Genomic DNA, 24,975 nt, shown 5'->3' on the forward strand with positions numbered 1-24,975 from the left:
TACCCTGCATTGTATTGTGTGGCACTACCACATTAAATGCGATAGATTTGGAACAGATCTAGGAACTCAACTGGGCGTCCACAAGGGGTATCCATGAGGTGCTGTGGGCCATCAGCAGCAGCAGCGGAATTGTATATAACCATAATCTGCAATCTCATGGCCTGACATATCCCCACACTCTACCATTACCATCAAGCTGGGGAATCAACCCTAGTTCAATGAAGAATGCAGGAGGGTATGCCAGGAGCAGCACCGGGCGTACCAAAAAATGAGGTATCAACCTGTTGAAGCTACAGCACAGGACTACTTGCATGTCAAACTGCCGAAGCAGCATGCGATAGACAGAGTAAGCAATTTCACAACCAATTGATTAGATCTAAGCTCCGCAGTCCTGCCACATCCAGTCATGAATCGTGATGGATAATTAAACAACTCACTGGAGGAGGAGGCAGCTCCAAATATCCCCATCCTCAATGATGGTGGAACCCAGCATATCAGTGCAAAAGACGAGGCTGAACCGTTTGCAGAGGCTGAACCATTTGCAGCTATCGTTGGCCAGAAGTGCTGAGTGATCCATCTTGGTGGTCTCCGGAGGTCCACAGCATCACAGATGCCAGTCTTCAGCTAATTCGATGCACTCCATGATATCAAGAAACTGCTGAAGGCACCGAATACAGCAAAGGCTATGGGGCCTGGCAACATTCCGGCAATGGTACTGAAGACTTGTGCTCCCAGGACTAGCTGCACCTCAAGCCAAGCTGTTCCAGTACAGCTACAACACTGGCATCTACCTGGCAATTTGGAAAATTACCCAGCTATTCCCTGTCCACAAAATACAGGACAAATCCAACCCAGCCAATTACGGCCCCATCAGTCTGCTCTATCAGCAGCAAAGTGATGGAAGGTGTCAACAACAGTTCTGTGAAGCGGCACTTACTCAGCAGCAACCTGCTCGTTGATCCCAGGGTCACTCAGCTCCTGATTACAGCCTTCGTCCAAACATGGACAAAAGAGCTGATCCCCAGTGGTGAGAGTGACTGCCCTCGACGTCAAGGCAGCATTTGACAGTGTGGCATCAAGGAGCCCCAGCAAAACTTGGAGTTAATGGGATCAGGGGAACCCTCTCTGCTGGTTGGAAACATACCTAGCACAAAGGAAGATGGTTGTGGCTGTTGGAGGCCAATCATCTCTGTTCCAGGCCATCACTGGAGGAGTTCCTCAGGGTAGTGTCCTAGGCCCAACCATCAGCTGCTTCATCAATGACCTTCCCTCCATGTCAGAAGTAGGGATGTTTGCGGGTTGCACAAAATTCACCATTTGCAATTCCTCAGATACTGAACCATGCATGTCCAAATGCAGCAAGACCTAGACAATGTTCAGGCTTGGGCTGACAAGTGGCAAGTAACATTGCCAGGCAATGACCATTTCGAACAAGAGAGAATCTAACCATCTCCCCTTGACATTCAATGGCATTACCATCACTGAATCCCCCACTATTAACATCCTGGAGGTCACCATTGACCAGAAATGAACTGGGCCAGTGATTTAAATAATGTAGCTATAAGAGCAGGTCAAAGGCTTAGAATCCTGCAGCGAGTAGCTCATCACCTCACTGCCAAAGCCTGTCCTCCATCTACAAGGCACAAGTCAGGAGTGTGATGGAATAATCTCCACTTGCCTGGATGAATGCAGCTCCCACAACACTCAAACTTGACACCATCCAAGACAAAACAGCCTGCTTGATTGGCACCCTATCCACTACCTTAAACATTCACATCCTCCCCCACTGACACACACCCACACTGGCAGCAGTGAGTACCATCCACAAGATGCATTGCAGCAACTCACTTAGGCTGCTATGGCAGCACCTTCCAAACTCATGACCTCTTCCACCTAGAAGGACAAGGGCAGCAGATGATGGGGAACTTGCAGGCGGTGGTGTTCCCATGCAAGTTGCACACCATCTTGGCTTGGAACTATATCACAGTTCCTTCACTCACTGGTTCAAAATCCTGGAACTCCCTAACTGCACTGGTGTGTGTTCCTACAACACAGACTACAGCGGTTCAAGAAGGCTGCACACCACCTCAAGGGCATTTATGGATCAGCAATAAATGCTGGCCTAGCCAGTGTTGCCAACATCCCATGAACAAATAAAAAGAAAAATAATGCCCAATTCTATATGCCCACAACTCCATTTATCTCTTGTCTGACTGTTAGCTCCTGTCATGATTGTGCCAATGGCTCTTCTTCACCTGGCATCCCATCCTCCCTTTATAAGCTTAAATTTGTCCAAACCCTTGTTTGTGTCTTGAATGCACATGCAAGTCACATTTGTCTATTGCCCCTGTCACTTGGTGACTTGTTAAATTTAAAACTTTTCTCTAAATCTGGTTTTGGCCCTCACCCTTTGAAGTGCAAACTATTTCCACTCTGCAACCCCTCCTAAATGTTCTCCTCTTAAGATTCTTTCTACCCCCTCCCTCCATTGCTACGTGATTGAGTGGAGTTCTCAGTTGTATCTACAAAGCTAACTGACTGGACCTTTCCCTTCACCTGGAAGTTTTTTTCCCCTTTAATGTAGTTCATATAGAACTTTTAATATCTCATTGGAAAGTCCAGTTTACCACCACAGTTTGTATTTAACACTTTGAGAAGGATGTGTTAACTTGTAGACTGATTGAATACTTAGACAAGATACTCATATCACTCTTTCAGTAGATCTCGCCAAGTAGAGTTAGCCTGTTTAATTTTAGTCTGTTCTGTTTCTGCCTTTGGAAGTAACTAGGGAATATAGTGTGCATTCTACATATTTGTTTTAGTTATTGAAAATCAGTTGGTGCACTTACCAATCCACTATGTCATGAAAAACCTGAATTTCACTGCATAAAACAACACTCTCTGCTTGTAACAGCTCTCAGCCATGAGTAAATGTTGGAAAACAACCAAAGTCATAAAAACAGAAACTTGGAAATACTCAGCAGATCAGGCAACACTTGTGGGGAGTGAAACAAGTTAATATTTAAGGAACATGATCTTTCATCAGAACTGGAGAAAAGAGATGAAACAGGTTATGAGCAAGTGCAGAGGAAGGCAGTTGGGGGAAGTGGGGTGTGTTGGCAGAGGAAAGAGCAAAAAGGGAAGGTCTGTGATTGGGTGAAAGATGGGAGAGATTCAATGACAAAAGGGATAATGTTGCAAGGGTAAAGGAGATGGTAATGGGACAAACAAAAGGTGGGTCCAGGGGCAGTGTAATTGGGGTTAGCAGAATCACCTGCTGCTGCTCCAAAATTGAGGACAGTGGTTATGATCAGAAATAGTTGAACACACTTTTGAGTCTAAAATGCTGTGAAGTACCTTATCAAAAATTGAGTTGCTTTTTCTCTAACTTCATTCAAACAGAAGGTAGAAGGCAAGGAGATCAGAGTGGGTGTGGATGGGGAATAAAAATAAAAAGACTTGCATTTATATAGTGCCATTCACAACCACTGGCTATTTGGGATAACACTTTGGGATAATGATGTATTTTTGAAGTGTAATCAATGTAGGAAATGCAAAACCAATTTGCACACAAACTCCAACAAACAGCAGTGTGATAATGACCTGATGACTTGTTGTTATATTGATTTGAGGAAAAATATTGGCCAGGACACCAGGGATAATTCCCCTGCTCTCCAAAAATGTCAGTCTGAGCGAGAAGGTGGAACCTTGTTTTTATAGTCTTATCCAAAAGAAGGGACCTCAGCACAGCACTGTGGAGTGTCAGCCTTGATTTTTGTACTCTGGTTCCAGGGTGGGACTTGAACCTTATAACTCACAGGCCAGGGTGCTCCCAACTGCACCCAAGGAGAATTTAAATGACAGGTGATTGGAAGCTCCCAGGTTCATGCTTGCAGACAAAATGGAGATGATCTGCAAAGCAGTCAGTGTAGAGGAGGTTGGGCTGTGAACAGCAAATAGTATACTAGATTGGGGGGAAAAAAGTGCAAGTAAATCACTGTTTCACTTGGAAGGAGTATTTGAGGTCCTGGATGGTGGGAAGTGAAGAGACAAAAGAGCTGGTGTTGCATCTCCTCTTGCACTGGGTGTCATAGGAAGGGAAGAGTGATTAACAGATGAACAAGAACAGTCTGTTCAGAATTCTGGGGGGGGATGATGTGTTCATTGGTGTCATGCTGGAGATGGTGGACATAGTTGAGGATGAGATGTCCCAAGCTGAGGACAAGGGGAATCCTATTGTGGTTCTGGGGGGATGGGGGAAGGGGTGGGAGCAGAAGTGTGGGAAATAGGATGGGCACAAGAATGCCTTGCCAACCATAGTAGAAGGAACTTCTAGATTGAGGAAAAAGGAGACCTCAGAAGCACTGATATGAAAGGTCACCTTGTCAGGATAGAGAAACTAGGACAGTGGAACAGAGTACATGAAATGAGGTGGGAGGAAGTGTAGACATAGGTATAGGAGTCAGAAGGATGGTGATGGATGAGGACAAGTTGGGTCTCTTTTCAGGAAAGAAGTATACAGCTGTCAGGCCATACTGGTCAGGCATGGAGGTGTAGAGGGATTGGATGTCCATGTTGTAAAGGAGACTGTTAGGGCCAGCACACTGGAAACGTGCGTGGTGGAGGGCGTGGGAGGAGATTGGACAAGGGAGAAAACAGGAAAGATGTGAATATTAATCAGGAGAGGTGATAGATTGTGTTGCCTCAAATAACAATTTATGTTAATTGTTTATCAACAGTGGGTTTGCAGTCTATTGGCACTTATAAAGATACTCTAGGAAAATGGGAGGTCTGCTCAAACTGCAGGGATGTTCTTGTTAGTGGAACATGTGACCAGGAATTGCAGTTCTAAACCCACGCATGGAACTTTTGCTGGTGGGCAGATCTTCTAGATTTGGGGTTAACTGATCTGTTTTATTGCTGAGAAGTGATAATTTTAGTGTACTCTGTAATGGATAGGATAATCTCTTCATGATTTCCAGAAGGAATTTGAAAACTTTTGGTTTTAAAAATCAATTACTTCATGTGTCTGAATTTTAATTCCAGTTCTTTTTGTCCTCATTCGCCCCCCACCCCCCTGATTTTGCCCCATTACTCACACTGGTTACAAAAATGAGCAGTGGAATTTTTTTGTAATATTTGATTATTGCAAAATTATTTTGGCTACTTTCTAATTTTTCAAACCCTTTTCAGAGTAAGTTCATTAGAGTAAAGCTAATGACAAAATGTAAACAAGTAATTATAGCCTTGACACTTGTGTTATGACAAGTATTAATTCTTACTAAAATTTTTTAATAGGATTTTGTATTTTATGCTCCACGTCTGCGAATCAACAAACGAATTCTAGCACTTTGTATGGGAAATCATGAACTCTATATGCGAAGGAGAAAACCTGACACTATTGAAGTACAACAAATGAAGGCGCAGGCCAGAGAAGAGAAACATCAGAAACAATTAGAAAGGTAAATGAGACTGGTCAACTTCACCATTATCCTATACAAGTCCACATCTGCTATATTGCACAAGGGCATTGATGTGAACCTTGACTTTAATCTAACCTCTCATCTGCAGAAGCAGGAGGGGCTACTGTTTCTTTGAATAATTAGTGTGAACAACCCTTGCAAAAATTCCAAATAAGTAATTGGGTTCTAACAACCAGCATTTAAAGCAAAATCAGTTTGTTGAAGAGGGCTTTAGAAATAAATTGTTTATAGAGTATTTCTCATGGTAAAAGATTCTGTGCTTATAGGGGGGCAGGCAGACATTGAGCAAGATCTGACCGAATTTCATTTTATCATTTGTTCTTGGGAATGTGAGCATTGCTGGCAAGGCCAGAACTTATTGCCCATCCCTAATTACTCTTAAACCAAATGGTTTGGTCACTTCAGAGGGCAGTGAGTCAACCACATGGCTGTGGGTCTGGAGTTGCATGTAGGCCAGACTGGGTAAGGATGGCAGGTTTCCTTCCCTAAAGGATATTGGTGAACTTGATGGGTTTTCACAATAATCCAGTAGTCTCAATAATGATATAAAACTATCATTTGATTCCAGATTTAATTAATTAAATTAATTAATTGAATTCCAATTTGCCCCAAGTTGCCATGATTTGAATTAGTCTCCAAAGCATCAGTCCAGACCTCTGGGTTACTAGTTCGATAACATTGCTACTATGCTACCATCTGTAGAAATCAAAAGCATGTCCACAGAATTTTGCTGCTTGTGCTTTTAACAGCAGGAAGAGAATTTCAGGAGCCAGGGACAATAATGGCTGGAATATTGGTCTCTGGAAGAATGTAGAGAGAAAGCAGCGATCCACTTGGTATTACTGGGATTGAGACCTAGAATGCCTGGATGGAAAAGTTTTTTTTTTAATTCAGTAATTTGAAAATTGGCTGTAGTATGTTGAAGTCAATACTCCTGGGAGCTTGATATTCCCTCTCCTCCTTCTTCCTGATCTTGCTGGGCTCAAATTGATTGATTGTTGTATTTCCTACACTACAAAACTGCACACAGTCTGATTCAATTTGCAATGGTTTCTTCATGCCAATCAATATCATTCTTTCCCAATTCCTGTTGTACATTCAAGTCATCTCACACCTCCTGCATTAAATTTCATTTGCCATCTTTACAGGCTCCCCTCTAGTCTTCAATCCAATCCAACAAATTTTGCATTTTCTCTTCTATTTTGTCCTGTTTACCTTCTGAGCTTTCCTCTTTATTGTGAAACTTCAATACAGATCCTTGTGGGACACCATTAGTGGCTTCCTACCAATTAGAGTACTTGCCCATTACCCCATTCTCCAAATCTTGCTACTCAAAAGATTATTTCCTAACTACCAGGTTAATAATTTGCCTTCAATTCATGAGCTTCAACTTAAACAGTCTCTTATGAGGAACTTTATCAAATGCCTTTCTAGACATGCATAGAAATAATATCCTTAGACATTTCCCTGTCCATTTACCTTTAGTCCCCCCTTCAAAAAATTCAGTCCAGTTCAGCAGTTATGACCTACCCCCGCTTTGGTAGCTAATTTTTTTTTAAGGTGTTCAGTCACTTTATGCTTAGCTATAATTTCCAAACAACACATATTAGGCTAAATGGTCTGTAAATCCTTGGTGTCCCCCTCTTGTCTTGGAATCATGTGCAATTTTCAAATCTAAAGAAATCATTCTCAGATCAAGAACTTGGAAGATTATGGTTAGGGCATCTGCTATGCTCTCAACTACTTATTTTAAATCATCCTGCCCTGGGAATTTGTCACCCTTTAGTGCCATTGTTTTCGTCATTACCATGTTTTGCTTTTAATTTTGTTGAGTTCTTGTCTCTGACTCCATATTGGTTTCCTTGGGATGTTTGGAATACTTCCTCCAACATGACCACCATTTCCTTGTTTTCATAATTCAGTGCTCTTCCTTTTTCCTACCTCCCTAGACTGCATTAAAATCCAAAACTTTCACTTAAACCCACCAATTCTGATGACCTTTTGGAGCAGGAAGACTGAAGGGATTCCAGTTTTAATGTCCAGCATGCGTGAAAAAGCGCTTCAATCTCTGAGCTGCCTTGGAGATTGAAGTGATTGTTTAAAAATAAGTAAAAACAATAAGAGTTTAATGAAACGTCCCCTCATATGACTGTCACATGAGATGGGACATGTTTTTATTTTTCATAGAAACTTTTATTTAAGTTGTAAAAGCTTTAGGAAACCTCCTCCTGCTCGTGGATGAGGTTTCCTAAAAACGTAAAGGCTGATTGACCTTTTTGCCTGCCCACTGACCGTAAGGTTGGATGGGCAGCGTAAAGTTGAACTTAATTAATGGGCCATTTAAATATTGGCAGGCATGTGCCCGCCGAACGAAACATCGCGAGACAGCGCAATGACGGGACACATGCCTGATGACATCATGCGTCATTTTACGTGTCGGGCCTGCCCCCGCATGCTGACTTTAAAATATGGCCTTGGTGTAAGCACTGCTTCTTGATTTTTAACTCTTCTCATTTATTCCTTTTTACCTTACTATCTGTTTAAGGCAACTCCCCTTGCCTTGTCATATTAATAAAATGGACCAACCAAATAATATTTTCCAGCATGATGAAGGGTCTTGCAGTTTTGACTGACTACTTTTCCTACCTCACAAATGCTGTTTGATGGAAGCATTGACAGATTTTTCTGTTTTTACCATCAAATAAGCGTAGCTGAGTTTTAACTTTCCAAAGATGAACAATGTTGTGCTGACGTGGAAGTTATTGTAAAATGGTGACAATTCCAACTATAGGTTGCAGAAAGCATCTCGAGGCATCTTTGTTTGCCTGGTTGAAAATAATGTGCAATTCAAAGAAGGAACATGATGCTTGTTGAGACTGAAAGAAAATCCCTCTATTTACTAGTGTGTTACTGTGTACATATACAGCAAAATGTTTCAAGAGTCAGAAACCATTAAGTGCCTACCTGTTCTTCTTCCCTCCCCTCCCCACCAAAAATCTGTGGTGAATATGGTGGATTCTTCTGTTTCTGTGGAACTTGGAATGTCCTTCATTTAGGAAAATTAGTCTTGTGCTCCTTTTTATAAAAAATATAGCCTCAAGTTGCTATGAATACATTGGGACAAATGACTATAAGCATTGTTCTTTGCAGTTTTTTTTCTCAGATATATATGTTAAACTGACCTTGCTGTCATGTTAAACTACATGTATGTACTGAACAACTCTGCCTAGGGTTGTGCCTTATGCTGTTATCAGCCGTGAATCATTTACAACCCAAAAAAGACCTCTGCCATGGAAGCTACAACTTGAAGGTCTCTGAAATAGACAGTGATTCCATTTGAACAAATCCTATGATTTCATGCTTCTACATGGTTACAGAACATGGTTTTAGAACTTTAAATGTTCTAGAAGCCCAAGAATACTGGTTCATCACATGCCCACTACTTCTCTCCCCGAAAAGGACTCTTTCAACTTTTGGGTGGAATCGTCCCAGATTTGCACTGCTGCATTAATTATGCATTCCTGGGATACATGCTGTTTCGATGGAGGGTAGGCTCAGATTTGCCTGCCACGCCGTCACCTCACTTCGTCACGCCAGGCACCACATTTAAAGTACACCTGTGCTCAGTGCTTCCAGCCCAGGACTGCAGCAAAGAAGACATGGCCCCAAAAGGCAAGAAGACGGCAGCTCTCGAGCGCCTTTTGGAGGCTCACTGTGATGTCTTCTACTGCCGCTTGGGCTGCAGGAGGGGCAGCTACATTACCACTCTGGCTTAGTAGGTGATGGCACTGATCATCACTGCAAATGTTGTACAGAGGAGGTTGGCCATCCAATGCAGATAGAGGATGAATGATCTCATCTGTGCAGCCAGGGTATGGCAACCATCTCAGCACTCTAAACTCCCACACTCAAGCCCATCACACATTCACTGGCATCTCACTCACTGCCAGCTCAAGGGATATCACTACCTATTCTCTTTCTCATACCCTCACATGTCCATCTGGGCCCATCTCCTCTGGAGAATGCATCCTCAGCCCTCACCATCTTGAAGCCACAGATCAACATGTGCCCCCACACACACCCTGGATTACCCTCCTTCCCCTTATCCTGCAGCCTGTTCCCTTGCCCAAGACTACTTCTCCCCACTTCCCCAAGCAAGACCTTGTCCTGCAGCTGTTGAAAAGCCATCCACACATGGCTGACCTGATAGGTAGAGACCTACCCGTGAGACCCTCTAAAAGCGATGTGGTGCTGTCTGTAAAGCCTGGCGCTGATGACAGTGCTGACCAAAGCAAGGTAGGCAAATAAACCTTCAAGTCCCAAGTGAACTGTTGCTTGCCAGTTGCTGGCCTTATGTATGCTATTGTGAAACACATTGGCACGTTTTCCTGCCAATGTGGGCTGCCACTCCAGTAGTGGGGGGATGAGTCTGGCGGGCTGGCCTTATAATGATATGCTGATGTAGTACAATGAGGTTCCTGATGTCTGATGGCGGGGAATGAGGCCCGCCATCGGCGAGCGGAACGGACAATTGCAAACTACTTTCATGACGTGAAACTGATTTTTGCCCTTCTCGCCATATTGCCCACTCTCACCACCAAATACACCGATGCTCGAGGGCATGGAAAATCCTGGCCTTTGTTTCCACTTGCCATTCAGTGAGGAGGAGCAGTGAAAAGCCATGACAGCTGAAAAATAAGTGAAGGCAAAAATGTTGTAAAGGAATTTATTGAAGGTCAATATATTTTACGTGAAATGTGTTTTTGCGTAGAGTAGTAAACCTAACACTGCCAAATTGTTGCATTGTCATTTAAGAAATGTTCACAGGTGACATCTGTTGCCATTTGCTGGTCAACAAAATGAATCATAACCATAAATAACATCAATCCTAGAACCTAACTAAGAAGACATCCCTTTAGATGGAAATAAAAATTCTCTAACTCAAATATAATAGTTACCTAGTAAAGAGAATTGTAACTAAGGAACCCCATGCAGCACATTGTCCACCAATAGTATTTCAAGTAATATGAAAATGCAAGTCTTTTCCTTTCTCACTGAAAGATTGTATTTACATAGATTGTACTTGCACAGAGAATTATCATCTGTCGAATATCTAAAATGCTTCACATAATTAATTATCTTATGGTACAGTTATTGTCATGTAAGTAAAGCAAGACGGCCTTTTTGAGCACTGGACTGCATCATAAATTACAATGAGATGAATGAACAGTTAATCCATTAATGTAGGTCGATGAAAAAATGTTGGCCAGGAAGGTTGCAATTAGTGGGTTTTGCGGGGTGGAGGGAAGAGTGAAAATCCTGAAGCTGCCAGAAAAAACTAAAGCAAATTGGTCATGTTTGTTTATAAACCAATCACCATTGTCTTCATCCACTTAAAATATTTAGCAAGCAGATTTTTCACTATACAGTGAAATCTATAAATTAGGGACACCCAAGGGACTTGCATCAGCTATCCTTTACTTGCAGGTGTCTTTGTTTTCAAAATGGTAATTGTAAGTACAGTAAACCAGATGAGCTAAATATCCTAGGACTGGCTGTATCTCCTGCAGCATTCCTTTTCTCCCCACCCTCACCTGGGATCGTGTCTAATTTTGGTATCCTGCCAGCAGAATATCATTTGTCTATTTTCTGTTTGTTGGGCATCCTAGTTCATTAACTTCCTGGGATCCTTTTCAATTGAGGGAGGGTTGTCCTGGTCCTAGGATCTGTTATTTTAGCAGCCTGTACAGAGAGCTGCAGCCAAATTTGGGTTTGGTGGGGTGGTTGGGGGCGGGGGGGGGGCGGGCGGTGGAATGGGATGTGGTTAATATATTGTAGACCCTTTGTGCAGAATACTCCCTCTCAATGTGCTGCAGTTAATGAAGTTCTGGGTATGGGGTTGTTCGGAGCTCAACAGAACAAAATGTATTGATGGAGTAGTCTCGCCAACTCTGGTTGTGGTAATTCTTTGTGGTTTGAGCATGTGCCTACAAATGTTACTGCATTTGCCCTTTTGAGGTTGGGTCCCCTGAAGTTTGGAATCTTATTTGTGATTTTAAAACAGCAAATTTGAGAAATTCCAAGGACCGGGAGGCTACCCATGAACAGGTGAAGGGAAATGTGGGGGTGGGTGGAGAAACCAGACAGCACTGCCTCCAGCCCCACCTCACAACCTCTCCTCTGCTTCCTTACACCTTGCCCCCCACAAAAGCAACAGTTGCCTTTATCCAGTTTCCATAGCAGCAGAAATCTCTCTCTCTATTACACTTGCCTGTGTGTCTGGTGTTTTAAGCTGTAAATGGACGAGATATACTGAAAGCTATTCTTTATCCAAAAATCAATTAATCTCTCTTGAATATACTCAACAACTGAGCATCCACAGTTCTGTGTAGAGAATTTCAAAGACCCACAACCCTTTGTATAAAATCTCTCCTCATCTTGGTCCTAAATGGACAGCAGATTATCCTGCTGCTATGACCTCGTTCTCAACTCACTAGAGAAACATTCTACTGGCAACTCCCTGTCAAGCCCCTTAAGGAATTTTTTTTTATTTTTCAAAAAGATCACACCTCGTTTGTCAAAATTAAGGCGTATAGGCCTAGCCTATTCGATATCTCCTCCATAGGACAATTCCCCTCATCCTAAGAATCGGTCTAGTAAAGCTTCATTGCACTTGCTCCAAGGCAAGTGTAATCCTGCTATGAGTAAGAAGACCCAAATTGTATACAGTACTCCAGGTGTGGTTTCATAAGACTTCATTACAGTTGTACTGAAATCCCTTTTGTAATAAAGGCTTTGCTTCCCTAATTGGTTGCTATAGCTACATGTTAACTTTGATTCATCTAGGACATCAGGCCTCTGAATAACAACATTTTGCAATCCCCCCATTTAAAAAATTTTCTTTTTTTTCCCTTCTGATGTGGATAACTTCATACATCTTACAATATTTTCCATATTCTTGCCGCTCACCCTATCTATATCCCTTTGCATCTTCCTTGCAGCTTACTTTCCCACTTGGATAATTTTTTTTATTCGTTCATGGGTGTGTGGATGTCACTGGTTAGGCTAGCATTTATTGCTGATCCCTAATCACCCTCGTTCAGAGGGCACTTTAGGAGTCAACCACAGGTAAGGACAGCAGATTTCCTTTCCTAAAGACATTAGTGAACCAGATGGGTTTTTACAACAATTGCCAATGGTTTCATGGTCATCATCAGACTTTTAATTCCAGATTTTTATTGAATTGAAATTTCACCACCTGCCGTGGTGGGATTTGAACCTGGAGCATTACCCTGGGTCTCTGGAATACTAGTCCAGTGACATACCACTATGCCACCTCAGTCCCCTCATCTAAATGATTAATATAGAATGTAAATAGCTGAGGCCTAAGCACCGATCCTGGTGGTATCACACCAGTTATGGCCTGTCAACTCAAAATGCTGTTTATTTCTATTCTCTCTTTTTCTATCCATTAACTAATCCCTAATTCCTTGAGCCCTAATGTTATAATCTCTTATATAGCACCTTATCAAATGCTTCTTGACAAACCAAATATACTGCCTCCACTGGTTCCCCTTTATCCACCTTACTGATCACATCCTCAAAAACACTCCTAACACATGTCAAGTACGATTTTCTGTTTATAAATCTGTGACTCTGTCATCATTTTCTAAGTGCCCTCTTATGACATCTATAATAGATTCTAGCACTTAGCCTTACATCAATAGTAGGGCAACTGACCTTTGGTTCCCCGTTTGCTCTCTCTCCTTTTCTTGAATAGTGAGATTGTGTTTGTTATCTTCGAATCTGTGGAAAACTCCCTAGAATCTAGAGAATTCTGGAACATCAAAACCAATGCATCTACTTTTTCTGTAGATAAAGGTAGGAACTAACCCTTTTGACTTCATCTTGACCAACCCACCTGTAATAGATATGGTTTTCCCATATAGGAGTAACTACCATACAATCTCCACCACCATACAATATCCACAACGAGGACAGCCTTGATCATGTAAAGTATTGCTGAAGATCTAGTGGCCTAAAACTGGATGTCAGTGGCATTCTGGACTATCAGCCACAGAGTTATATACCACCAGTCTAACCTCATGATCCAACACATCTCTTGCCATCTAGATGGGAGATCAATCCAGCTTCAAAAAGGGGATGTAGAAGGGTATACCTGGAGCAGCACTGTGCATAATTTTTGAAAGAAGCACCATCCTTGTGAAGCTACTAGACGGGGCAGTCTGAATTTCGAACAACAAAAGAAGCAAACTAAGAGTTCAGCAGTACCACAACAAACTGATCCAAGCGTAACTCTGTAATGCAGTCAGGAATGGTGGCAGACTAAAAGGCAACTAATCAGGAGGTTCTGTGAATACTCCATCTTCAACTGAGGTTGAAGTATTTGCAGGTTTTTTTCCAGCCAAAAGTTCCAAATTCCTATTTAGCCTCCTCTCATTCCCCACCAACGTGGCTGCTGGTTTCCAACCAATTTGGCGCTCACCATGTAAGAAGCAGACTTGTGCACTGGAAATGACAAAAGCTATGTCCTTTGGACATATCTTGCAGTGTTGAAGCCCCTTGTGCCAGAGCTCGCTGCTCTTCTAGCTAAGCTGTTCCAGTGCAGCTATGACATTGGCATCTTCTTGACTGTTGTGGAATATTGCCCAGTAACTTCTATCCACAAAAAAACACTGGGTAAGTCTAATTTAGCAAATTACAGCCTGATTACCTTTCTTCCAGTAAAGTGATTAAATGAGTTTTCAATACTGCTGTTATTGCTGCTCTGGGAACTTGGCTGCCAGTTTTGCTTACATAAGTCACTGCGTTGCAGTTCAAAGTAAAAATGATGTCTCCAAGATTTGAGAGATGCAATAAATGCTACAAAATTGAAGTCATTCTTTTCTTGCTAGATTACCCTTAATAGACATTCACAAAGAGGTACTGCTGAAATATTATCTTAGAGAATAAGCACTGCTCGCCTTTACTCAAGCATCTTGTTTGTGAGGGCAACATATGAATTATAGTAGTTTAGTTCCTATGGATCAGTTCTGATGAAAGGTACATGTCTGAAATATCAACCTGCAATTTTTGGCTCCCTGGATGCTGACTAATCAACATTTTCAGTTTCTATTTAGTTTCCACCATTTGCAAGTTTTTCTTTATTAACTTTTCTTTTTTATCTGAATATTTTGTCCTCTACCATATTTAACAGATTTAGTCTGTGTATGACAGATCTTTGAAATAAAAAGCATCCATATAATCTGCCTAAATGTATGTTTAGGCTGTACTTGTGAAGTAATATTTTCAGTTAACTTTGTTGTTCCTTGAGGTCATCTCCTCCCACTTCCTTAACCACCATCTTGCTGGGACCCCCTTGATCTATTTTAATTGTTCATCTCAATATTAGGATCAGTTTTTTTTTTCTCGCTTTTCTCTGCACCACCTTCAGTGTATTTGCACATCTTGCTTTCGTTATTTTTAAAAACTGACCTTTAATTTTACCTCTCCCAAGATTACAAGTATACCCTCAATTGCTTTGGCCTAGTACATTTGTTATGGCACTCATGCTACTTTTGTTTTAAAGTGATCTTTGATCAGTACTTGAGTTCATCTATTTTTGTTTTTAAAAGGGCACAACTGGAAAATGAAAAGAAGAAGAGAGAAATGGCAGAAAAGGAAAAAGAAAGGATAGAACAAGAGAAGGAGGAGCTTATGGAAAGACTTAGGCAAATAGAAGAACAGACAGCAAAGGCTCAAAAAGGTAACAGTTTATATCTTGATCACTTGTACAATGTAGTATATGTAGATTGAAATCACTACACTTTCTATCTGGTTTCAAAGTTTTGGGTTTATATTCTAGACCATATCTTTGCAAAGCTGAAATTGATTTATGGTAGTTTACTCCATGTTCTCTATAACTGAAATGTGAAGAGGTTAGCCCACAGCTTGTATACTTTGCTTGTGATTTCAAAGATGGCAATCATCCCTTTGTATCCCTGCTTTACATTGTAGTTATTCTGAGTCAGTTTTATTAACTCCATTCTTCCCCTTCACAATTGGGGTGGGGAAAGAAACTTCGTATTCAATCCGGTGTCTCAACAATCTAGGATTCTGTCTCAGGCAAAATAATGGATACCTTATCTATCCCTTTTCAAAAGATTAGGCAGAACAGTGAATTCCCACAAATGTCAGAATTTAAACTAAGTATAGAGAATGAGATGCAGCAAATATAACACATCTTTGTTGTACTGAACTGCCATGTTAGAGTAAAATGTCTGTAATTAGTTCCTTCAACACCTGTGTTTGAAGAATACAGTTGACTATATAGCCTTGCACAAACAATTTTCTTTCAAGAAAAGACTATAGTATCCTGTCTACTAGTCAGATAAGATGTGAATTTGCAGTGTTCAGTACAGTGTCCTGGGCATAGTTGGATGTATTTTGATGGCCAAAATTGGAATGCAATTTCTTTCAACCAAGAAAACCAATGCTATGCCTATTTGCAAATAGTTCTCAGATTTGAGATTGTAATAACTCCAATTTCAAAATAAAGATAGTATTAATTTTAATATTGACTGATTCTAGGTGTGTAGTAAAAATGGTTTAATGGAAGCATGTTGTTTTACATGAAAACTAGAAAGATTCCTTAACTCTCTGCCAAGCTATTAATCTTGGCCACGACCTCTGCTGTGTCTATTTGTGCATTGGTTCCCATGGCTGAATTATTTGGCACTTTCTGCCCAGGCACTTGCTGGGCAAGGTAATTAAGATGACCAGTATCCGAGCCAAAACAAGGATAATAAAAGAAAACTACTTTAGCCACATCTAACCAATTATCTGTTTAAGTTGGTAATGACAATATAGTTCTGTCTGGTTTATTGTGTGGTCATGCTTGCATCCTGCTGGTCAAAATTGGTAACCAGCTGTCTGTGGTGTAACTTTATGCAGTGGGCATAACTTTTTTTGTCCTTCATTATGTAAATAAGTTGTTGCGTCATTAGCATTTTTTTTTGCACAAGCTTAGCTTCATTTCTATTCAACAATAAATTTAATTAAAAAATGCTTCCAACAGAGTTAGAAGATCAAACACGTAGAGCTTTAGAACTTGAGCAGGAAAGGAAAAGAGCAAAAGAAGAGGCTGAGAGACTAGAAAAAGAGCGCCGCAGTGCAGAAGAAGCAAAAGCTGCCTTGGCCAAACAAGCTGAAGATCAAATGAAGAATCAAGAGCATTTGGTAGGAACCTTATTTGTCTTTGTCAATCATAAACCAACCAACTGGAAAGTTGCTTCTCAAAGAATTTTGTGTCAGGAAGTTCTGAGGGCTCTCTGCAGATTCTGGAAATCTAGAAATGGCATGTCAATACAGAAGAGGGCAGATTAATTGTAAAATCCATATCCCATTAAATAGGAGTCTTTCTACTAAGTTTCCCCAAATGGAATTGGGATAGGAGTACATTATATGAAGCTTAGTGTCTTCTGAAATTAAGTTGTTCAGAGACATATTAGAGGTATTGTATTAATTCCCTTTCCTCTAATTCTTCCTCCCCTCCGTTTTGTAACATTCCTAATTTGGATTTCATGCATGTAGACATTCTTAAAAAAAAAAGTGGGTTGCTGAGGCTGTAGTTTTTAAATTTTTTTTTGCATTTTAAAGTAAAATCATTATGAGATCAGACCTTTTCAATATTTTGAAGCATGAGAAGTTGTGCAGAGTAATGTTTGGCCAGTGTTTGTGGTCTGATGCAATTTAGGATTAGTAATATGCTTGGGCACTTCAAACTTCGAGGCTTCATAATCTCTTATTTCCCTTCCCATTTCACAAGCCCCTCCCCCCCTGCCCCCAGCAGACACTTACCACCTAAAACTAATTGTTCAAGATACACCACATAAATCTAGTGTTAATTAAACCCGCCTGCCCATTAGCATCACATGAGCACTCAGTGAAGTAAGGCAAGAGCAAGCAGGGGAAGAAAGGTGGGAGAGAATAAGGGACAAGAGGATAGAACAGAAGTCATAACATATTTTGGATATGTTTTTCAGTATCTTTTTTGAAGTAAAATGTTGATAAACCAAATGGGAAGGAGACATGACGCTAGCTCCTTTTGTGGTTCCTTCTTTGTTCTACTCTCCACATCACCCTCAAATTAAAATAAAACAAAATAAACTTTCCTCCACCTCCCGCATAGCTTTCAAATTTTCTGAAACTGATACCTGTATGAGAGTCAGATTATATTGAAGTTCAGCCCCCAGAAAATGCTGTAACCCAATTTTAGTATCTACATCCAATCTTTAAGATTCATTGTTCCAAGAAGTCTTAGGAAAGAATCCCTGCAGGGTAACGGCAGGCTTGTGAACAGATTTCAAAAACTAAGATCTTGTTTTTGAGTCAGGACCGATAGAAAGAAGTCAGGAAAATGATATTTGCTTTATGCCCTTAAACTTCTCTAAAGCTGCCTACAAATGTGTGCTCTTAACCAAAATTCTCTTCACAGCAGAACTAGATATGTGGAAAACAAATCCTAAAATAGCTTAAGGCTCCACACCCATCTTTTTTTTTCCATTTAGAAAGAAGTTGATGAACCCCAACTGTAGCTTCCAGCTGTTTCTTAAATGGTTCCAGACTTTATTTTTACTAGTTTCAGATTTCTATTTCTATAGTTTTTAAGCTGCCTTTTCAAATCTGCAAATTCCTGTTTCTCCTGTCTTTCGCCAGAACAATCTCCTTGAAGCTAACAAGTTTTTGTGGCTCTTTATCTGTCTCTAGAGTTGTACCTTGTATTGGAGACCATTAGATTAGCTGATTAGTCCTATGCTGTTAAATGTCTGTCCATTCAAGCAAACCGAAAATATTCCTCTTTTCCTCAGTCTCTGCTCTTGGTGTTGTATCTTTCCGTCTTAAATATTTATCCAGTTTTTCATTTTTCAAAAAAAAAATGCCTCTACCTCAACGACTATTGTCAAAGTAACCAACACCCCTAGTCACTCACCTTCTTCTCCTTCCCCGCCCCCAAATTTTAAATGAATGAATGAATTCATAGTGAGAGGAAGTAGTCTCTCATGCGCCTTACATAATTTTAAGTCTGTTAAAGTTAAGATAGTCCCAGTATCTCTAGGAATTCCTTGTAACTATTGTTTTCTGTTACTAGCACCATCCTGCTGAATCCACAACTTTTGGTTTGATGTCCTTTCTATAATGGGATGTCCAAAACTGACCTCAATGCTCGTAACTATGGCCTAATTGTGGTTTCATACAAGTTCATTATTATTTCTTTTACGATAGTCTACGCCTTGATTTATAAAATCAAAATGTGGCTGGTGTACTTTATATACTTGCTCATGTAAACAGTTATGAATTTGAAGTTGGGGACTAACTAGTCCCTCAAGGCAAAAAAAATTTTAAAAAATCTTAGGCCAATTTAAGGGAAAAAAAACATTAATTTCTGGCTTCTATTTATATAGCAGCTTTTAATGTGCTAAAATGCCCCAAAGCATTTCACAGAAGTATAATTGGGCAAAAATTGATGAATCAGATGAGATATTGGGATATGTGACTAACAAAAGTTCTAGGTGATCAGCATGACCTGAGGTATGTGCCCAATAGCTACCTATCATTTGTGCCTAGTAATATTGGCAAAGCAAGGAACTTGTCTGGCCCTTATTTAATCTAGCAGCTGCCCTTCTAACACACAGGACTCTTATCTTCTAAAATAATCTATTGTGCAATATATTGTCAAAAATTCTGAAAATCTAAAGAATGTTAACCAGGTTTAATCCACCAACCTGGTTATCTCCTCCAAATTCAACCTTTTCTCCAGAAAATGTTGTCTCTAATGCCTACTCTCGGTCATGCAGAGTGTCTGTCTGATTTCTAATCACAATTTTCTAGTAATCGAAATTGAGCTAATGTGTATAATTTCCTTCTATCGTGCTCTTTTTAAAAAAAAATATTGGTACTACCTTAGCCGTCAGTTCTTGGAAACAAACCCAGTCTTTGAACTATTAAATATAAAATCCAGAGATGTGTTCAACACGTTCCTGAAGTGAATGTTGTTCAGTCCAGCAGCCCTATTAGGTAATTCTTTCCTGGATTATACATTCATTTTGATATTCTACATTTTAGTGTTAACTGTACATTGCACTAATGGAAACTGAACATTGTCTACTGGAGTGAAGACTGAAAAGTAGCTGTTAGAAGCTCTGCATGTCCTTGGAATTATAGATTTTGATTTGCAATCTCTTTTTAATGACCCGATTTTGCCTGAGTTCAAACTATAATTTTTTAAAAAAATCTATATCTGCCACTTCTATGTTCATTCATACCCTTTAATGGCTTTCCACTGATTTTATACATCTATTCCTTGTTTTCTTCACATTATTTATATTAAGTTGCATCTGCAAGCTATCTGTCCTCTTGGAGCCTTTTATAGCCCACTTTGCTATTTACCAAATCCAAATATGCCCTGACATGCAAGTCCAGGTCATCTGTCGGAAACATGGATACAACTTTTCAATCCATGCCTCTACATTTCCTTTTTGTAGTATACCCTCTTGGCACCATTTTTTTTTCTAACACTTCAAAGTCCTCCTGATCCCCTTTCTAATTGGTCAGTTCTTCAAAAAAAAAAATTTCAATTTGTGAAGTATACAGGCCTTTAACATGTCGGTGCTGGCTGTCCTTGATTAAGCATTTAGAAATGAATGGGTTAGTGAGCGAAAGGTATTGTTTGATATTCACTTTTTTTTTCTTTTCTGCACACTTAGAACTTGGAGCCCTGAAAGAAATCTATAGCTGTGGTAGAGTACAATTCTCAAATTTTAATTGATTAAAGATGTTCCTTTTTAGGCAGCTGAACTTGCTGAATTTACAGCCAAAATTGCACTTCTGGAGGATGCCAAGAAGAAGAAGGAAGCGGAGGCCACTGAATGGCAGCAGAAAGTAAGTCATTCAGCTGTGCTAACTGTTTAATCCAAGTAATTTCAAATTGAGTCTCAAAATTTTACTTAAGCGAGCAGGGGCAGAGACTGTCCAACTGAAGTGATGTTGCTTCCAAAATGAATAAGGGCATCTGATGATGATTATTGCTAATTTAGATGACATTTGAGAATGAGAGAGAAGAAATTATGCTCCATTTGTACTTGTATATTTTTTCTGCTATCTTTAGGCTGTCACAGCCCAGGAAGATTTGGAAAAAACTAAGGAGGAATTGAAAATTGTGATGACAGCTCCTCCTCCACCTCCTCCTCCAATTATTCCTCAAGCTGAGAATGAGCATGATGATGAGCAAGATGAGAACAATGCTGAAGCCAGTGCTGAACTCTTGTCGGAAGGAATAGTAAACCATCGCAGTGAGGAAGAACGCATTACTGAAACACAGAAGAATGAGCGTGTAAAGAAGCAACTGCAGGTGAATTGATTAGTTATTAGGTGTCTTTGTGCATATACTACAAATTACTCCAAATGTGTAATCCTTAGGTTGGAAAAGGCAATTACAAAGATGTCTTTAAGTTCACAAGAATGCATGCAATGGCATGAGGTTTTAAAAAAAAAAAAAATCAAACCCAGACCATAATGTGCTGAACTTTAACTGAATTAATCATTAGTCTGTGCATTTCTATATTGGGTTTACATTTTCCATTTGCTATCAATCTTCTATATCATTTTCTGCTTTAATATTAAAATTAGACTTCTTCCCCCAAGTGAGATTTGCATCAACAATGTTTAAAAACAAAACTTGTCTTATTTTTGCTTATTTAAATGTGATATATAATATACTTTATATATACCACCTGCACTCCCAGTTAAGATGCTTTCAAATCTGAGTCAATTAGACTTTTGTATAATTTAAATTCATGTCACATCAGCCAAGAGGGAGAACGTGTGCAATTTTCCTTTCGGCTTGGAACAATGCTCTAAATGTTCAGTGTTTGTATGAAGCCATCTTTACAGGTAAAGTGTGTGTGGTTCCTTGGGTGTTATGGAGAGGATTTGTTGCCAGTAGATTGGTTCGCAGATATGTTTTCTTTCTTGACGTTTGTCTGCTGCCATGTTAATATCTTTGTTTGAATGCTTTGCATGGCAACAATTTGACTTGGGCACCTCTTGTAAAGCTGGACCTCCTCTGTCTTCACCTTCAGAAACCTTTTGCAGTTTTGAAGCAGTTGCGCTTTTACGGCGCTCTGCAGCCCTCTTACCAGTTGTCCTATGACACTCCCATTAGATCACATGCTGTGCTGTCTGAAGTGGTGAATATTTTATATCAGCTGGGTTTGCATTCTGGTCCAAGGCCAGCAGGCATGCACAGCACCAGTATTGGTGTGGCTGTTGTGCCCAGACTACATTATCAACCCTCATGAGTTTTTTTTTCCATTTAGGATTCTCTTAGGCTTGACTCCTTCATTTCTCAAAGTTGCCAAAGTGAAATTAGCTTGGTTGTCATAGAGGGGTTTATTAGCTATCAAAGACACCCTGAGCTCTGGTTCATCTCATTGGTACCATGTAATCTTGTTTTCTTTGTACTAATTTTAAAAAAAAATTCATTCATGGGATGTGGGTGCTGCTGGCTAGGCCAGCATTTATTGCCCATCACTAATTCCCCTTGAGAGGATGGGGGCGAGCTGCTTTCTTGAACTGCTACAGTTCATCTACAGTGCCTTTAGGGAGGGAGCTCCAGGATTTTGACCCTGTGACAGTGAAGGAACTTTTCCAGGTCAGGATGGTGAGTGGCTTGGTGGGAAACTTCCAGATGGCGGTGTTTCCATGTGTCTGCTGCCCTTGTCCTTCTAGATGGTAGTGGTTGTGGGTTTGGAAGGTGCTGTCTAAGGAGGCTTGGTGAATTCCTGCAGTGCATCTTGTAGATGGTACATATTGTTGCTACTTTGTGTTGGTGGTGAAGGGAGTGAATGTTTGTTTGTTTATGGATGGGTGCCAATCAAGCGGGCTGCTTAGTCCTGGATGGTGTCAAGCTGCTTGTGTTGTTGAAGCTGCGCTCATCCAGGCACGTGGAGCGTATTCCATCACACTCCTGGCTTGTGCCTTGTAGATGGTGGACAGGCTTTGGGAGTCAGGAGGTGAGTTACTCGCCGCAGGATTCCTAGCCTTTTGAGCTGCTCTTGTAGCCGCAGTACTTATATGGCTACTCCAGTTCAGTTTCTGGTCAATGGTAACCCCCAGGATGTTGAAAGTGGGGGATTCAGCAATGGTAATGCTATTGACTGTCAAGGGGTGAAGATTAGGTTCTTGTTGGCAGATGATCATTGCCTGGCCCTTGTGTGGTGCAAATATTACTTGTCACTTGTCAGCCCAAGCCTGGATATTGTCCAGGTCTTGCTGCATTTGGACATGGACTGCTTCAGTATCTGAAGTTGTGAATGGTGTGGCACATCGTGCAATCATCAGCAAACATCCCACTTCATCCTTTATGATGGAAGGAAAGTCATTGATGAAGCAGCTGAAGATACTTGGGGCTAGGACACTACCCTGAGGAACTCCTGCAGTGATGTCCTGGAAATGAGATGATTGACCTCCAACAAACACAACCATCTTCCTTTGTGCTAGGTATGACCTCACCCAGTGGAGAGTTTTCCCCCTGATTCCCATTGATTCCAGTTTTGCTGGGGCTCTGTGATGCCACACTTGGTTAAGTGCTGCCTTGATGTCAAGGGCAGTCACTCTTCTCACCTTTTGGAGTTCAGCTCTTCTGTCCATGTTTGAAACAAGGCTGTAATGAGGTCAGGAGCTGACTGACCCTGCTGGGATCCAAGCTGAGTGTCAGTGAGCAGGTTATTGCTAAGCAAGTGCTGCTTGCTAGCACTGTTGATGACCCCTTCCATCACTTTACTAATGATCGAGAGTAGACTGATGGGACAGATGGAGTCCAGCTTTACAAAGGTGCCCAAGTCAAATTGTTGCCATGCAAAGCATCTAAACAAAGATATTAACATGGTGGTGGACAAGCATCAAGAAAGGAAAAAAATATTTATCTTCAAACCAAGCTACCATTGACAGGACATATTTGGGCAATTTTCCACATTGCTGGGTGGATGTCAGTGTTGTAGTTGTAGCTTGGCGAGGGGCGTGGAAAGAACTGGAGCGCAAGTCTTCAGTACTATTGCCGGAATATTGTCAGGGCCCATAGCCTTTGCAGTATCCAGTTCCTTCAGCTGTTTCTTGATATTGCGTGGAGTGAATCGAATTGGCTGAAGACTGGCATCTGTGATGCTGGGGGCTTCCGGAGGAGGCCGAGATGGATCATCAACTTGGCACTTCTGGCTGAAGATTGTTGCAAATGCTTCTGCCTTATCTTTTACACTGATGTGTTTGTTCCTTCCTTTTGTCAGTAGCTGCTGAGGAATTCTGTTCTCTTGTTGCAGTAGTTGCCTCCTGTTGATGGGGACGTTTCTGAAATGAGCCTCAAAAAATGCACATTCTTGGAACTCTGCATTTAAGGAAGACTGTGTATGAAGTACATTGGGCAAAACTTAGCCAGCAATTGCTCTGTTGGAAGGGTAGTCAACCTGCTATTGAAGCTCATTGGGTTTTTACGGCTGATCAGTTTGCAGATAGAATTCCAATTGTTTATGCTTTTAAAGTGAGAGTGTGGGCTGCTTGTCGGAGGATTCTGTCCCCTGGAATTCTGAGCTTGTCTTATTTAAGGTCTAATATTTGCCTTGTAGGTGAAGCTATTCAAGCTATGTTAAGAAATCCTTTGGCAATCTGAGACAATGGAGTTCTTTAAGAAGCACTAACAAAATTTAGTTTGGCTGGTTTTGTTGTACCTCTCTGGCACTTTCACCCTCTTTGCTCTGCCATTGGTGGCAGAGCTGTCGGTTTTTCTTGCCATTCACTTGGGAACCCCTCCACCTTGTGCCTCCAAAGTCATCTTAAAAATGACTTGATTGTTTTTGTCCACCTTGCTTAATTTCTGGCTTGCTGCTCTGGTCAGACTTAATTGCAGTATTAAATGTGCTGAACAGACGTTTATTGTTGATTATGTTCTGCATTGGTTTCTACTTCGTAAGCTGGTCTGACATGCCACATTCATTTTAACACTTGATTATTCATTGATCCTATTAGGTTGCAATTTTAAAAAAGTGCTATCATCTGCTAAATTGCTGCTGTTGAGATTTATTTTAGATGTCGAATACATGCAGTCTTACCTGAACTGTGCTGTTATGCTTTATCGGCTCCTTTTAAAAAAAAAAAAAAATTGAAATAATATTTGTAATTCTGATTCTCTTAACTGGTATCTCCTGCTTAAAACTCTCTCCATTCTGTATGCAATGAAAGCATAGAACCATAAAGCACAAAAGGAGGCCATCCAGTGTATCATGCCTGTGCTGTTTCTTTGAACAAGCTACCCAATTAGTCCCACTCCCCTGCACTTCCCCCTTAGCCCAACAGTTTTTTTTCTCAATTGTTATCCAATTGTAAGCATTGTGGAAAAACCATCCTGTAATTTCAGTTAATCTAAAAGCCCCAAAGTGACATG

General features: G+C 40.7%; 1 protein-coding gene across 1 annotated transcript in view; it reads left to right on the plus strand.

Annotated features, from left to right (window-relative positions):
- LOC144682782 (radixin) overlaps window positions 1–24,975 on the plus strand; it is an 86,013-nt gene that overhangs the window by 58,393 nt on the left and 2,645 nt on the right. Inside the window, exons 9-13 of the mRNA XM_078545481.1 lie at window positions 5,299–5,462; window positions 15,119–15,249; window positions 16,561–16,721; window positions 20,331–20,423; window positions 20,650–20,892. Coding sequence (XP_078401607.1) covers window positions 5,299–5,462; window positions 15,119–15,249; window positions 16,561–16,721; window positions 20,331–20,423; window positions 20,650–20,892 — 792 coding nt within the window. The remainder of the gene's footprint in view (window positions 1–5,298; window positions 5,463–15,118; window positions 15,250–16,560; window positions 16,722–20,330; window positions 20,424–20,649; window positions 20,893–24,975) is intronic.

The sequence above is a fragment of the Cetorhinus maximus genome, chromosome 7 (genome assembly GCF_964194155.1).
Source record: "Cetorhinus maximus chromosome 7, sCetMax3.hap1.1, whole genome shotgun sequence".
In the NCBI taxonomy this organism is placed as follows: Eukaryota; Metazoa; Chordata; class Chondrichthyes; order Lamniformes; family Cetorhinidae; genus Cetorhinus; species Cetorhinus maximus.